A 16,591-nucleotide genomic window follows, 5' to 3' on the forward strand; every position below is an offset into this window, starting at 1 on the left:
CAAACAATAAATTAAAATGTAGAAGTATTTTTTCCCCAAAGGGAGCTTATCTGCCCAGCAAAGAAACCGCACAAGCCGACAGTTGATCCTCAAAAGCACACAGAGGAGTGATATCTTTGGTGGCAGGAAGCTCTGAAGGGCTTGGTGCTCAAACCTGTGTTTTTTAGGCAGCTCAGCTGGAACTGCCCAATGGTTAGAGTGAATGGAAGATGCCCTGAAGCTTTGTAAGCTGGATGACTGTTATATCCTTGTCAGGATATAACCTGTATACGTAAGGCTACTGCAATATAGATCAGTATGCAATATGCTGAATATCTAATGGCTCTGGAGTAAAGACAGGGGCAACTGTTTATTTATTTTATGTATAGCACCTCATCTTGTGTTAAGAATAGTACTGCATACAGATGCACACTTGTTTTCCTGGAGATCGACTAGTGTAGAACAAACACAGCACCTAGTATGTACTACTGACAAAAGATACCTTGTAGTGAGGCAGTGAAAAAGTATGTAGTTATCAACAAGTCAGATAAACATCTTTGCCTAGGGTGGTGGGATAAACAGAACAGGGATGTAGTGTGAGTTAACACACTATGTGGTGTGGAATGTCACACCTCTATCAGTCTACACGCATCTTGCATTCCAAAGCATTTTCAGAAAAATAAAAAGCATAAGATAACAAACGTAAATATTTTGCGAACAAAAAAAGCTATTAAGACTGTACAAATAGCAGTGTTATCCGTAAGAAGTTTTCTTTACAGTGGTAATAGTCAGTGCATTCATAGTCCTTCCATAAATACTACAATATATCATAACGTACACAAAACCAAAATTATATTTTTAGAGGTAAACCAGAAGGTTCGAGTCACATCTGATATTCTACTTGTGACCCAGAGGGAGACAGGACTAACAAGAAACAGAGTACAACGATATTGGGCAAGAACACTCATCCATCTACATACTTAACTGACTAAACTACTTGAAGCTTCAACAAGGCATGTTTATTCCTCCCACAGGAGGGGTATCAGTGAGACAGTCTAATAGATCTGTCAGCTAAAGTGATTTTATCTGGACTAATCCTCTGTGCTCTGTTTCAAGATTATATTTGCTACACTTTCACAAACAAATTATGATATCTTGGAAACTGTACAACCTAGACATATACTGTTAGAATATTTTTGTTAACGAGACATAAACTTTCAAATGATAACAAGAAAATCCTCTGTGAATGCATGTTTATTGAGACATTTACAGAAATATGAAAATATATGCTTAATTGAATAATTAGCAATATAAATAACACTGAATATCTTTAAAGATGTGCAACTTAGTGCAAATATCAAAGATAGCTTTCTTCAACAAAATCTAAGGTTCCACCTGATATCATGCATGTTCGCAAGGGACTTGTTTTTTAAATATTAACTGCATATGGAAATATTGTTTATTTTCATAATTGCTATCAAATAACTAATAATATCTCAGGTATAGTATGACATAAATGGTCATTGACAATGGATTTTCCTGTCTCCCACCTTGGTATATCACAACATACCTCTAAATAATATGTAGGGCTGCCATTTATGAAAATATAGCATAATTATGGAAATATGAATAATAAGTGACAAACAGTGACTAATTTCTCTATTGCAGGACATCCTAGACTAACAATCTTAGTGTCAAGTTGTTAACAACTCCCTGCACTTTCCAATACTGCCAATTACTATCTTGTAAGTCACCTAGTTAAAGAATCCAAATCCAAATCCAAAAAAGGTCTGGATGCAATAAGGAGCTATGGGTGTGAACAGGAAGTATACAAAAATGGAGCTATAGGGTTGAATGTAGTCTGGAGTTTTAAGCATGAACTGAGATAGACATATTTTATTTTATTACTGTGTTAACATGCAGTTCACTTTGTGTAATCATCTCTTTTTCAAGAGTGATCTAGGAACACTCTGTGGTCAAATATTTTGTTCAGATTCTTAGTTTGCAAGCAGGTTGCTCAAACACTGGCATTGCATGATGTGTGCAAATCTGTTATTTTGCCCACCTCACTCAGCACATAATTGGTAGACTTGGATGAGGGGAACAACTAGGAAAGAGGCTTGTTTGGTTTAAGAAGCCATGATATGGTTAGTGCCTACTTCCAAAATAAGTGCTGGCAGTAATGGATGTGTCTTCACACAGAAGTATGAGACTATATCATAAGGTGCACAGACAGCAGATCTGGTGGTTGTATCATCAGTGGCATCAAAATGACTGAAATGAAAAGTGGGTAAATAAATGCATGAAATAAACATTGCTATTTGTTCAGAATATAATCCTTCTGTGGGACTCAATTTGTAAAATGGTAAGAAAAGTTTCACTTTGCAAAAGCAACACAGTTAAAGCAAAACAGCATAATTACCTCTGCTCCATTCTAAGACCACTGTTTTCCTCTTCCAACTTTTCCATGTGCTGTTGTAAGTCTTTCAATCTAATCTGCACGTAATTTATATGGGTCCATAGTCTGGACATATCATTATACGTGTCACACTTGTGTTTAAATTTTGTCTGAGAAAATAAAAGCAACAAGTATTAATTCTGAAGCTGCAATGTTACATATAGCACTGCATACAAAATTTACCAAATTAAGCATAATAAATAAAATAAGGGTTACTCTAAATGGACACCATTCAGAAGCTTGACTCAATGAAAAGTTGAACTTCATATGGTGGAGATCACATGATCGACTTTCCAAAAAGTTAATTGACAGAAAACGATAAAAATCTATGTTTCTGCAGGGGGATAAGTCCCCTTTACCCACATCAACCCCCGCATATTATATATACTAACTCTGACATCGCACTACAGTGGGGACAAGGATAAATCCCCCAATCTCCACTGTACTGTGATTTCTATTCAAAAGCTTCAACATTTCAGAAAGTCAGTCATACGGTCTTGACCATATGAAGTTCGGCTTTCTGTTCAATCGATCTCCTGAATGGGACCCCTCTAAATGTACACTAAGTAGCTGTTTTTTTTTTCTTTGTTTAGCTATGCTACTATTTAACCAGAGTAATGGATTGATCACCAACAGACCTTTTTTTCAGTTCAATCCAAGCACAAGGCACTAAAATAACTGGCATTACATCATAACACTGCTAAAACATAGATGATTGAGATATTAACTTTTTAAGTTTCTTTTAGATTCTCTCACATTTTAAATAACTAGAGTTATAAACAATAGCGTACAGATGATATCTGCAGTAAAGTGAACTGCTCATCTGGATCCATATCTGCAAGGTGATTATTTTCCCTCCTGTTCCTCCTCCTACTACTACCACATTCTCATCATGCCTACAGCTGCCTCACCCAAAGCTGTGAACAACAATAACTATCAGCATACTCAGGGGAGATGAAGACAAGAACGCTGCCTTCTGATCTCTGACCCTTGACTTAATTTTGCATGCAGTGCAAACCAGTAGCCTTGTATGAGCATGTTCTAGTTTGATAGATTTCAACTAGAATTAATGTGTGCAGGTAAATAACACAGAGGCAAAGTCTCTTGGTCTTCACTAGGGGCAGTAAAGCTCCAAGGGGCCCCACACCATTTAACTGGACTTGATTTATTTAGCCTTTGTTGACCAAGTTAGTCCCACTGACTAGTAGTCTTTTTTCAGGGGATGCTCAAGGAACCATTAATACTACTGGGGAAAATTTCGCCAAGGCATCAAAGAACTTTCTAGTCTGGTTGATGAATGCTATGGGATCTTTTTAATCTACCTCAGGTTGAACTATCAACAAATCAAGCAGAGGGGACCTTGCTTTAACATCTCATCTGAAAGTGGCCACACTTATGGGTACAGCATCCCCCACCCCCAGTTCTACAATGCAGTGTCAGCAATTCCAGTCACCTAGGAAGAGAACCCACAACCTTCCTGTCTTCCAGCAGCAAAGGTGAGTGTGTAACCTGTTGAGCCACTGACACTGCTCGGATGACAGTGTGGCTGTAGGTCTCTGCAAACTGTCCTGCTAACCAGCCCTGCAATACTGGGGATGCTGATAAAGCTGTAATCACTATCAAACTGCCTGGTCTTTAAATGCTGTGAAAGTCTATCTCTAAATTTTCAAACACTAGAGGACTTCCTAACCAAAGCTGGGAAAAATCTACATTGATGTATAATTCCCAGCCCAATCTAAGGATAACAAAAGGATGTCATATTTACCCTATGGCATAAGGACACCACATATGATTGTTCTCATAGCTTCTTGGCAGAAGTATCTTTCAAATTGTACATAAAGGTTCATATGCCTTTAAATTGATCTCCAGATGACTCTTTGTGCTCGGTGAAAGCATCCAGCCATACACACAGATAAATAGAAGAAGAAACTTTCTCAGGCTTTGCTCCATCTCTGTCAGTAAGGTTCCAGCCAGGATTAACACTACAGGGCTTCCTTAATGTACCTATTAACATTTGGTTGTATTTAATAAAATAAATGTTGTTGCAGTATGTCAGTGAGAAATCTACCATTCTCTGACAACTGAATCATAATGCTATGTCTTGGCTGGAACCTATGCTGATTTCAAATAAGCTGATCAGATTTATTTAGATATTCAAAAATCTCTACAAAAGCAAACTTGTCCAATATTTTTAAACACTTTTATTGAATTATCACTTGTGACACAGGCAAATTTACATTTACATAAAAGTAATCAAACTGTATTAACAAGTTCACGTTTACTACAAACATTATACTTCACATATGTTGCTATATATCATATAACCTAAGCAGCATTAAACAAATTATTCAATTCCTATCTTTTTTTAAACAAGATACATCTTTATTAAACCATCACTTACGACATAGGCAATCATACATTTATATAAATGAAAACAAACCACACAGACACAGTCCCAGCTGCAGTCATTATACATCATGTATACTCTAACTAATAATTTTCAAACATTACACAGCTCATTTAAATCCTGCCTTATTTTAAACCTCACCCCCCCCGGTATGTATTGTTCCCACAATTCCCATTTTTCCTATGTAGTTTGCTCCTACCTTTTTCTAAAGATCTCATTTCCAGTTCCTTTATCTCCGTTACTATATTGACTACTTCTAGATTAGTTGGTTTAGATTTTGATTTCCATTTTCTAGTAATTGCTTTTCTGGCAGCCACCATAATTAGACTCAGCAAGGCCTTACCGTGTCTAGATAATTCCAATTCTGTATGACCCAGTCAGAAAAATCCTCTCCCTCATCACACTAATCTGCCTACCCAGCATCTATCAAAGTGCATCCCGCAGGGAATCATTAAAGTCTGCCAACTCAAAGCACTCCCAGAAACTATGTTCCCAATTTCCTCTTTCTTCCATGTCACACCGCCAAAATTTGCTGTTTACTGCCGACCACTCACAAGTGGAGTCCCACAGGGATCGATCCTGGGTCCTCTCCTGTTTGGCATCTACTTCTCAGAAGTCCAGGCAAACACAGAGGGACTCTGGCTAAGTTCGCTGACGACTGCAAGCTGGGAGCCATTATTAACTCCACAAGTGATGTAGACATCCTACAGAAAGGCCTCACTGAGACCAATGACTGGTGTCGAAACCATGGCCTTAAGCTTAATGCCAAAAAATGCGTTGTCAATCCCTTTGGGAAAAACTCAGTTCCCACTAATTACCACACTGGTGGTCACCCACAGAACACTGAAGGCCTTATAAGAGATCTGGGGACACAGGTTGACAGCAACCTCTCATTCGACCATCACATTGCCACTGTGGTCAGAAACTCCTTCTATGTGGCACATCTCATTACTAAGGGTTTTGCATCCAGGAAGAAAGAGATCATCATCTCTTGCTACTCTTCCCTCATAGGTTCATAGGTTTATACTAGGCTATCTGCCCTAAGGCATTTATAAGCCTAGCCCAAACCCCTTATATGAAAAAATACTGTGCCCATTAGTTTGTTGTGCCTCTGTCCAGCAGTGACACAGAGATGATTCGGTAAACTCTCCCATCCACAGGTCTAGATTTCTCTTGAACAGAGTCAGCGAGGTGCTCTGCCTCACATGGACCGGGATTTTATTCCACAGCATAGGGAGTCTCTGAGTGATAAATCTATCCCTCCAGCACGTCCTATTTATATCCGTGCTAAGGTTTAAGTCGCTTGCTCTAGTGGTTTTGGTGGATTTGGATTTTTTGAGGTGGAGCATGTCCATTAATTCCGGGTTGGACATGGCCTTGTATGTCAGGCACATGTCACCTCTGAGCCGACTGAATAGAGCTGGAGTTTCTTCAATCTGGCAGCATATGACAGATTTTGGAGTCCCTTTATCCTTTTGGTGAGGAACTTTTGGGGTCTCTCCAATTGCTGCAGATGTCGGGTGAGATACATCCCGAATGGGGCATTGTACTCGATCATTGGTCTGATAAGTGAAGAGTACAGGGGAACAATGACCTCACTAGATCTGGATGTGAATCCCTTCATGATCAGGTGGGCAATGTAAAGGTCTTTCTAACCACTTTAAGGCCACTGTCAACCTGGGTCCCCAGGTCCCTGATAACCTCTTCTGTGCTTAGTGGATTGCCACCTATATGGTAGCTTGGGGTTACCTTGTTTTTCCCGAAGGGTATGACTATACATATTTTGGCGTTTAACTTCAGGCCATGGCTCTGGCACCAGCTATCTGTTTCTGTGAGTCCCTTCTGAAGGATATCCGTGTCCGATGCACTTTCCACTATGGCGCCAGTTTGCAGTCGTCTGTCAACCTTTGTCAGCCCATGTTGGCCTGTACTTCTGAAGTAGATGCCAAACAATAGGGGCCAAGGACCGAGCCCTGTGGGACATCACTTGTGACCGGCTTGGAGTCTGACACAGCGCCAGCAACTCTAACCCTGTGGGTTCTGTCCTTAAGCCAGTTTGCAACCCATCTTGTGACATATGGGTTTACATTTAATTTCTACAATACCCGTGAGGTATTGTGTGAAAGCCTTTACAAGGTCAAGGTAGGCTGTATGGACTGCCTTTCCCTCATCAATGGCCTTGGTGACTGTTTTGAAGAAGAGTTCAAAAGGCATGATCTCCCCTTGACAAAGCCAAACTGGGTCGGGTCCAATGTCTGCAAGTCCCCTATATCTTTGTTTATGAGCTCCATTATGATCCTCTCCATAGCTTTGCAGACTAGACTTGTTAAGCTTATTCTTTGTGGAGTGGGACCACAGTTGATCCTGTGGTAAGGCTGAAATTAAACAGCTGCCTTGGTTTAATTCCTCATTTGGGACACCATCCGGTCCCATTGATGCTGTGTTTTAGCTTTAGAGAGCAGCTTTCACCTGCGCATTTGAGATGTCGAGGCTACACTCGGCTGGGATAGTTATCTCTCCTAGTTTGCACTGAACCTGTCTGCCAGTATGTTGGCAATGTCTGTGGGTTCAGTGATTTTTGTATAATTTTGGACTAATTCTGAGCATATCTGGGAGTTTCCACCAGGTTCCTAACATAGCTGAAAAGGCCTTATGATTGTCCTTTGAATCCATGGCAATTTTCTCTCAAAATTGGCTTTAGTTGATTTTATGAGTGCTCGTATTTTTTTACTAATAATGATCAGGGTGACTTCCCTTTTATGGATTTTGTTCTATCATGTAATAGCTTTCTCCTCTTATTGTAAAGTTTGTTAATGGCTGGGGTCCACCAGACTGGACGTGGAAAGAGTCTTGGTTTTATTTGGGATTGCCTGATCCATGCAGTCCTGGAGGTGTTCATAGAAGGCATTTGTAAGGGCTTGGGTTGTGGTTTCCACTGGCTCAGGGGCCTTGAAGGATACCACACCAGTCTTGAGTAGTGTGAAGTTTGCTTCAGAAGTTCTTCACTATGGTCTTTTGTTTGGGGTGGGGATGTGGATTTCCAGTGAGATTAGTTTATAATCAGATCTCACCAATGAGGTATATACTTTTTGTCCCCATGTTTGTGACAATGAGATCTAGTATATTTTCTCCTCTTGTGGGAACAGTGACTAGCTGTTCCATGGCATTTTATGAACTCCAGGAACCGTTGGGCTAGAAAGTTAGGGCTTGAGTAATGTTCCCAGTCTATATTTTGAAGTCACCCAATATGATGGTGTTTGGAGATACATTTATACCCTCCAGTGTCTTGGAAGGCTATGTGGGGTTCCTGAGTTTGAGAGGGTGGCCTGTAGCATGCTACAATTTGTAGAGCAGTTTTGCCTATGGTTAGTTGCACCTGGATGGTTTCAAGAGCTTATTGCCACCAACCTGGAGGTGTGGGTATCCTTTATGAATATGGATACACCCTCCTTTTGTGGTGTGGTCCGGGTTTTGGGGCGGAGCAGATGATGAGAAAAAAACCTAGCGGGGTGCTCTCAGGAGCCTTGAACCAGGTTTCAGTTACAGCACAGACATCGATGTTCTCCATACTGAGAAGGGCCTCGTTTGAGATTTAGACTTCTGGCATTGAGCAGCATTACCCTCAGTTTCTTCCCATTTTTGTTTTCTAGGTAGGTTTAGAATTTGAGCCTTGCCTAAAAAGGCACTATGGGGTGGCAAGAGCCTTAGCCAATATCCGGAATGGGTGACAGGTGCAAGCCGTCCCTTGCCGGCGTGGCTTGAAAAGCATGTCATCCCAGGCAGACACACACTGGATCCCCTTTGAATGACACCAGACATTAAGCCAATTGTTAAAGCTGATCATCTTGTCTCTATATTGTGGCATCATTCTTGGTGAAGGAAGGATACTGCTCAGGGTTAGGGTCATACCTGCCTGGGCTACATAATCAGAGAGCTCCTCTATGTCTCTTTTCATGTAGTCACACCAGCATGGACAATGACTCTGTCATATTTGTACTTGCCGTGGAGTGACCCGAGTGCTTGTGTTATGTGGCGGATTCTAGCGCCCGATAGGCAGCTTACTGTGACCCTCTCCTTGTTCAGCCTGGTGAGTGGGACGTCAGTGTGTCTGACTATGGAGTCACCTATGACAAGTATGTTTGGTGTTGTATTTGGCCTTAAGGGCTGTGACTGCTTTGCACACTGCTTTTGTGGTTTATGTGTTGCTTGTGGGGTGTCTTGAGGTAGCAGTTGTTTGGGTGTCTGCTTTGGAGGCCTCTGCTGTTTAGGTAAATTTTACTCAGAGCCTCAGTATGTCTTTGTGTGTTTATGTGTTTGATTCAGTGGAGTGGTAGCATTATGTGAGGCTGGTTTTGTGGTGTGTGTAGTTGCCTTCTCCTCCTGTCTGGTCTTGCCAGTCCTGAGTTGAGAGAGCTCAGCCTCCAGTTTGGCTAAATAGCTGCATCTCTCAAGTATTTGTGTTATGTGGGAGGAGGAGAGGGTTGTCTGTGTACATGAGGCAGTTATAACATTGCCTCAAGATTGATTCACCAGCTGGACCGAGAGGAGATTGATAACTGACCTTTGGACATGCTAGAATAATATTGGGAAATCCTTAATTGAAAACAAGGGCCAGTGGGGAGTGAGGGTGTAGTGCTTTTAATTTTTAGTGCTGACTTATATAATTGCTTTAGCGAGCAAGTGCCAGGTAACTTGAGTGCAATGTGTTACAAGTAACTAAATGCAAAAACGACAAACAGTAACTTTCTTTCAAGTGAAACAAGGAAATAAGTACAGTAAGCAATGCAGATATCACTAGTGATCCACAGAAGCGCTGAGAAGTTGCGTATTAGGTGGAATTACCTTCCAGGGAAATAACAAGCAAACAAACAACAAGCATATAAACAAAGCTAGATTCAGCAGGCCTGGATCTAGTCTATGCTAGAGCAAACAAGGTGTACCAATTTCAGTAAGATACAGTTCAAATATTCAGGCACTATAAACCTTTAACCAGAAATTCCCAGCTCAGAAGGGCAGAGTCCAGCCTCTTCTCCCACAAGAGTGCAGACCACGAACCTTCTTAATGTAAAATAACTGGCCTGAAGCCCAAGTGCCTAAACCAGAACTAATACACTTGGACACTGGGCTCTCAATCAGCAGTTCCCAACTTAGAAGGATGAAAGCTACCTGTCCTGCCACCACAGTGCTTGCCACAAACTTTCCTAATGTAAAACAACTGGTCTGAAGCCCAAGTGCTTAATCCAAAAGACTTGAATGATAGCTACACTTTAATCAAGTTACAACCAAGCAGTAATAAATACCATTGAATACTTTAGCGAATGTCTGGATTAGTGCTCAAGTTACACAAACAAAGCTAGATCCAGCAGGCCCGAATCCAGTCTATGCCACAGCAAACAAGGCGCACCAACTTCAGTAAGAAACAGTTCAGATATGCATGCACTATAAGCCTTTAACCAGAAATTCCCAGCTCAGAAGGGCAGAGTCCAGCCTCTCCTTCCACAAGATTGCAGACCACGAACCCTCTTAATGTAAAATAACTGGCTTGAAAGCCCAAGTGCTTAAACCAGAATTAATACACTTTTAGAATAACAGACACTGAGCCCTCAATCAGCAGTTCTCAACCTAGAAGGATGTAAGCTACCTGTTCTGCCACAACAATGCAGACCACAAACCCTCTCAGTGCAAAACAACTAACTGGTCCGAAGCCCAAGTGTTTAAACCAAAAGGCTTAGAATGAGTTACACCAAGCAGTAATAAATACAATTGAGTATTTTAAGATGATGCAAAAGTAAAAGAAGTAGGTAGAAACACAAGTACAGTAAAAGCAGATGAAATTTTTTTTTTTCTGAACAAGTGCTGAGATCAAAGAAACAGATTTGAGTGCTGAAACTAGAAAACTGGCTAGTTATAAGAAAAACAAGCTAGAAGGCTTCCTCAAACACAGAAGGGCTGGGGGCTCAGAAGCCTACAAATAGTCTGTACCACTTAACAAGAAAGGCAGGAAATAAGCTTAATTTTTTTTTCTATTTCCCAGATGCTCTCTTTGTACACAGTAGGAGTGCCTGAAATCAGAATATGATATCACTGCACTCAGTTGACTTGGTGAGCAAATGAGATGGGCCCAGAGGCAGGCTGAGGGGCGCAGTTTCAATGCCACTAAGATTAACACCAAAACAAAAACAGGGCACACCAAACAAAACAGGGTGGGTGGGAATAACTGAAGAGCAGAATAACTTCAGTTAAATATTCCTTCAACACTCCTTCATACACAGTTTAAATCAAATTAAATATTGTATTTTTTAAAGAAAAAAGTGCAGATAAAGGTACTTAAATTCTCTTATACGTCCAGTTGAATATAACCAAGTTCTTAGCTGGCTAAGCTGAGGTTTTAAAGCAGGAATTATTTCACATGCACCAGTTTAAATATGCAAGGACAGGAAATCAAAGAATGTGGCTACCCCCACACCTGTAATTACTAGCAAATAACAAAATTCAGCCAACACTAGCTTCAGTTCAAGTTACTGAAGAGCAGAATAACTTCAGTTAAATATTCCTTCAACACTCCTTCATACACAGTTTAAATCAAATTAAATACTGTATTTTTTTTAAAAAAGTGCAGATAAAGGTACTTAAATTCTCTTATACATCCAGTTGAATATAGCCAAGTTCTTAGCTGGCCAAGCTGAGGTTTTAAAGCAGGAATTATTTCACATGCACCAGTTTAAATATGCAAGGACAGGAAATCAAAGAATGTGGCTACCCCACACCTGTAATTACTAGCAAATAACAAATTTCAGCCAACACTAGCTTCAGTTCAAGTTACTGAAGAGCAGAATAACTTCAGTTAAATATTCCTTCAACACTCCTTCATACACAGTTCAAATCAAATTAAATACTGTATTTTTTAAAAAAAAGTGCAGATAAAGGTATTTAAATTCTCTTATACATCCAGTTGAATATAACCAAGTTCTTAGCTGGCCAAGCTGAGGTTTTAAAGCAGGAATTATTTCACATGCACCAGTTTAAATATGCATGGACAGGAAATCAAAGAATGTGGCTACCCCCACACCTGTAATTACTAGCAAATAACAAAATTCAGCCAACACTAGCTTCAGTTCAAGTTACTGAAGAGCAGAATAACTTCAGTTAAATATTCCTTCAACACTCCTTCATACACAGTTTAAATCAAATTAAATACTGTATTTTTTTAAAAAAAAAGTGCAGATAAAGGTACTTAAATTCTCTTATACGTCCAGTTGAATATAACCAAGTTCTTAGCTGGCCAAGCTGAGGTTTTAAAGCAGGAATTATTTCACATGCACCAGTTTAAATATGCAAGGACAGGAAATCAAAGAATGTGGCTACCCCCACACCTGTAATTACTAGCAAATAACAAAATTCAGCCAACACTAGCTTCAGTTCAAGTTACTGAAGAGCAGAATAACTTCAGTTAAATATTCCTTCAACACTCCTTCATACACAGTTTAAATCAAATTAAATACTGTATTTTTTTTACAAAAGTGCAGATAAAGGTACTTAAATTCTCTTATACGTCCAGTTGAATATAACCAAGTTCTTAGCTGGCCAAGCTGAGGTTTTAAAGCAGGAATTATTTCACATGCACCAGTTTAAATATGCAAGGACAGGAAATCAAAGAATGTGGCTACCCCCACACCTGTAATTACTAGCAAATAACAAAATTCAGCCAACACTAGCTTCAGTTCAAGTTACTGAAGAGCAGAATAACTTCAGTTAAATATTCCTTCAACACTCCTTCATACACAGTTTAAATCAAATTAAATACTGTATTTTTTAAAAAAAGTGCAGATAAAAGTACTTAAATTCTCTTGTACGTCCAGTTGAATATAACCAAGTTCTTAGCTGGCCAAGCTGAGGTTTTAAAGCAGGAATTATTTCACATGCACCAGTTTAAATATGCAAGGACAGGAAATCAAAGAATGTGGCTACCCCACACCTGTAATTACTAGCAAATAACAAAATTCAGCCAACACTAGCTTCAGTTCAAGTTACTGAAGAGCAGAATAACTTCAGTTAAATATTCCTTCAACACTCCTTCATACACAGTTTAAATCAAATTAAATACTGTATTTTTTAAAAAAGTGCAGATAAAGGTACTTAAATTCTCTTATACGTCCAGTTGAATATAACCAAGTTCTTAGCTGGCCAAGCTGAGGTTTTAAAGCAGGAATTATTTCACATGCACCAGTTTAAATATGCAAGGACAGGAAATCAAAGAATGTGGCTACCTCCACACCTGTAATTACTAGCAAATAACAAAATTCAGCCAACACTAGCTTCAGTTCAAGTTACTGAAGAGCAGAATAACTTCAGTTAAATATTCCTTCAACACTCCTTCATACACAGTTTAAATCAAATTAAATACTGTATTTTTTTTAAAAAAGTGCAGATAAATGTACTTAAATTCTCTTATACGTCCAGTTGAATATAACCAAGTTCTTAGCTGGCCAAGCTGAGGTTTTAAAGCAGGAATTATTTCACATGCACCAGTTTAAATATGCAAGGACAGGAAATCAAAGAATGTGGCTACCCCACACCTGTAATTACTAGCAAATAACAAAATTCAGCCAACACTAGCTTCAGTTCAAGTTACTGAAGAGCAGAATAACTTCAGTTAAATATTCCTTCAACACTCCTTCATACACAGTTTAAATCAAATTAAATACTGTATTTTAAAAAAAAGTGCAGATAAAGGTACTTAAATTCTCTTATACGTCCAGTTGAATATAACCAAGTTCTTAGCTGGCCAAGCTGAGGTTTTAAAGCAGGAATTATTTCACATGCACCAGTTTAAATATGCAAGGACAGGAAATCAAAGAATGTGGCTACCCCACACCTGTAATTACTAGCAAATAACAAAATTCAGCCAACACTAGCTTCAGTTCAAGTTACTGAAGAGCAAAATAACTTCAGTTAAATATTCCTTCAACACTCCTTCATACACAGTTTAAATCAAATTAAATACTGTATTTTTTAAAAAAAAGTGCAGATAAAGGTACTTAAATTCTCTTATACGTCCAGTTGAATATAACCAAGTTCTTAGCTGGCCAAGCTGAGGTTTTAAAGCAGGAATTATTTCACATGCACCAGTTTAAATATGCAAGGACAGGAAATCAAAGAATGTGGCTACCCCCACACCTGTAATTACTAGCAAATAACAAATTTCAGCCAACACTAGCTTCAGTTCAAGTTACTGAAGAGCAGAATAACTTCAGTTAAATATTCCTTCAACACTCCTTCATACACAGTTCAAATCAAATTAAATACTGTATTTTTTTTTAAAAAAAAAGTGCAGATAAAGGTACTTAAATTCTCTTATACGTCCAGTTGAATATAACCAAGTTCTTAGCTGGCCAAGCTGAGGTTTTAAAGCAGGAATTATTTCACATGCACCAGTTTAAATATGCAAGGACAGGAAATCAAAGAATGTGGCTACCCCACACCTGTAATTACTAGCAAATAACAAAATTCAGCCAACACTAGCTTCAGTTCAAGTTACTGAAGAGCAGAATAACTTCAGTTAAATATTCCTTCAACACTCCTTCATACACAGTTTAAATCAAATTAAATACTGTATTTTAAAAAAAAAAAGTGCAGATAAAGGTACTTAAATTCTCTTATACGTCCAGTTGAATATAACCAAGTTCTTAGCTGGCCAAGCTGAGGTCATTAGACCAATCATCAACTATAAAGCTCCATTTGGCATGTACCTCACTAAACACCTACAACAGCTGAAAAGGCCACAAAGGTATCTCATGAAGAGGATCCTAGGCCTTAAACACATGCCCTACACGGACAGACTCAAAAACTCCAGCTTTTCTCTGTCTCATACCATCTATTAAGAGGCAATCTCTGCTTGACTTACAAAGCCATGTCTGATCCAGTCCTGTTAGAAATGTTACACCTAAAGAAATCCCAATCCCTCCGCACCACACACTCCAAGGACCTCAACCTCATTACCACAATCAACAGAACATGCTGTAGGGACAGATTCATAACCCAGAGACTGCCCATGCTCTGAAATAGACTTCCCATACATGTCAAGCAGAGCACCTCACTGGCCCTTTTCAAGAGAAATCTTGATGAGTGGATGGGAAATAGAAAGTTCTCCCCGGGGATCACTCCAGTGGCTCTACTTGATAGAGGCACCGGGAACTAACACAGCATGATGCCAGGGCACTTCTATGGGCTAGGCTTGCAAAGGTTCCAAGGCCGTTGGCCTAGTACACACCTATGAACCTATGAACCTGAGGAAAAATTCTCTGGAGTCTACTTGGGGTATATAAATATCTATGTAAACATTTCCAAGCAAAAATCCTAAATCTTCTAGATTTTGTTTCATATCATACATATATCCTCCCATTGTTTCTTTGTGAATTGCTTATCCAGTCTCTTCCCAGTCCTTTCTAACCTCCCCTGATTGATTCTTATAGTTATCATGCAATATTTTATATGGTCTACTAATTATTCCTTTTTTAATGGCAGCTTCTGTTCAAGGTTCTACTAAAAACTCTACCAGTGCTGGTCTTTCGTTTAGGACCACCTATTTTTTTCTCTTTGCCTATACTCTGATATCAGTCCTTGATAGGGAAGGCAATCTCTAACTTGCAGTCCATATAAATTCTTGCTGTCTTCCCATTAAATCATCTTTCCTTCTCTTGTTATTTGCTCCCAATACCTTGGTTCCTTTGCCAGTTTTCTTCAATAAATTCCAGCCCCCTCTTGCCTATTGTCTATATCCCTAATTGCAGTCATCCTTATCGGCAGAATCTCCTTTCTCCATTCCCATGTTGGCTTAGTTCTTAGGATACTTTCTGCTACTTTATAGATATAATATTCTGTATAATTATTGTCATTCTCCTTAAAGGCCTGTATCCAAAATCCAGGTCTCTCCTTCTTTCTTGAGCTTCCCCCGTTTCACTATCATCCCTTTCCACTTTGAGTTATAGTTTTCTGCTTGTGCTATGTATACGAGTCTTAACTGTGTAGCTCTGAAATACTCCTTCAAATCAGATAATCCCAGTCTCCCCTGTTCTACTGGATGAATCAGCTTATCCCACTTGACTCTTGTCATCTTCCTCTCCCAGATAAAGTCCTTCAGCTCTTTATTAATTGCTACTCATAACTTCTCTTCTGGTTGATAAAATATGCCTGACTTGTGTACAAGACTAATGCGACTAAAACATTTTAACTGCTTGTATCTTACTATCCATATCCATATAACAAAGCTTCCACTTTCTCAGTTTCTGTATTATCTTTTTAGTCTCTTCCCACATATCCTTAGCTGCCATAGCAGAATCATTTTTAATTCATACTCCTAAATACTTTATCATGTCCCCATAAATATGGATATTGCTGAACCAATTCTTATGGGGGTACATAATTTATCTCTAATGCCTTTGTTTTAGCTTCATTAATTTTGTATCCCGAAAAGATTTGAAACTGTCTCAAAATGTCCCACAACACTGTATAGTCTCTTTCTGGTTTTGTCAGGTATAAAATAATATCATCTGCAAATACAGCCAACTTTTCTTGACTACCATACCAATTATACTGTTGAATTTCTGAGTCCCTTGTTTTCTTTGCCAATGGTTCTAAATATAATACAAATAACAAAGGGGGAAGAGGACACCCCTGTCTGCTCAAGCAGAAATTATCAGAGACAACTCCATTCACTTTAATTTTTACCTCTGATCCCTCATATATCC

The 16,591-nt window shown here is 39.1% G+C and overlaps 1 protein-coding gene across 1 annotated transcript in view; it reads right to left on the reverse strand.

Annotated features, from left to right (window-relative positions):
* LOC122814628 (spindle pole body component 110-like) overlaps positions 1-16,591 on the reverse strand; it is a 750,577-nt gene that overhangs the window by 330,910 nt on the left and 403,076 nt on the right. The window contains exon 4 of the mRNA XM_044087100.1: positions 2,402-2,547. Within this exon, the coding sequence (XP_043943035.1) occupies positions 2,402-2,547 (146 nt within the window). The remainder of the gene's footprint in view (positions 1-2,401; positions 2,548-16,591) is intronic.

Source organism: Protopterus annectens, chromosome 1.part1, assembly GCF_019279795.1.
Source record: "Protopterus annectens isolate FY-2018-M chromosome 1.part1, PAN1.0, whole genome shotgun sequence".
Classification (NCBI taxonomy): Eukaryota; Metazoa; Chordata; order Ceratodontiformes; family Protopteridae; genus Protopterus; species Protopterus annectens.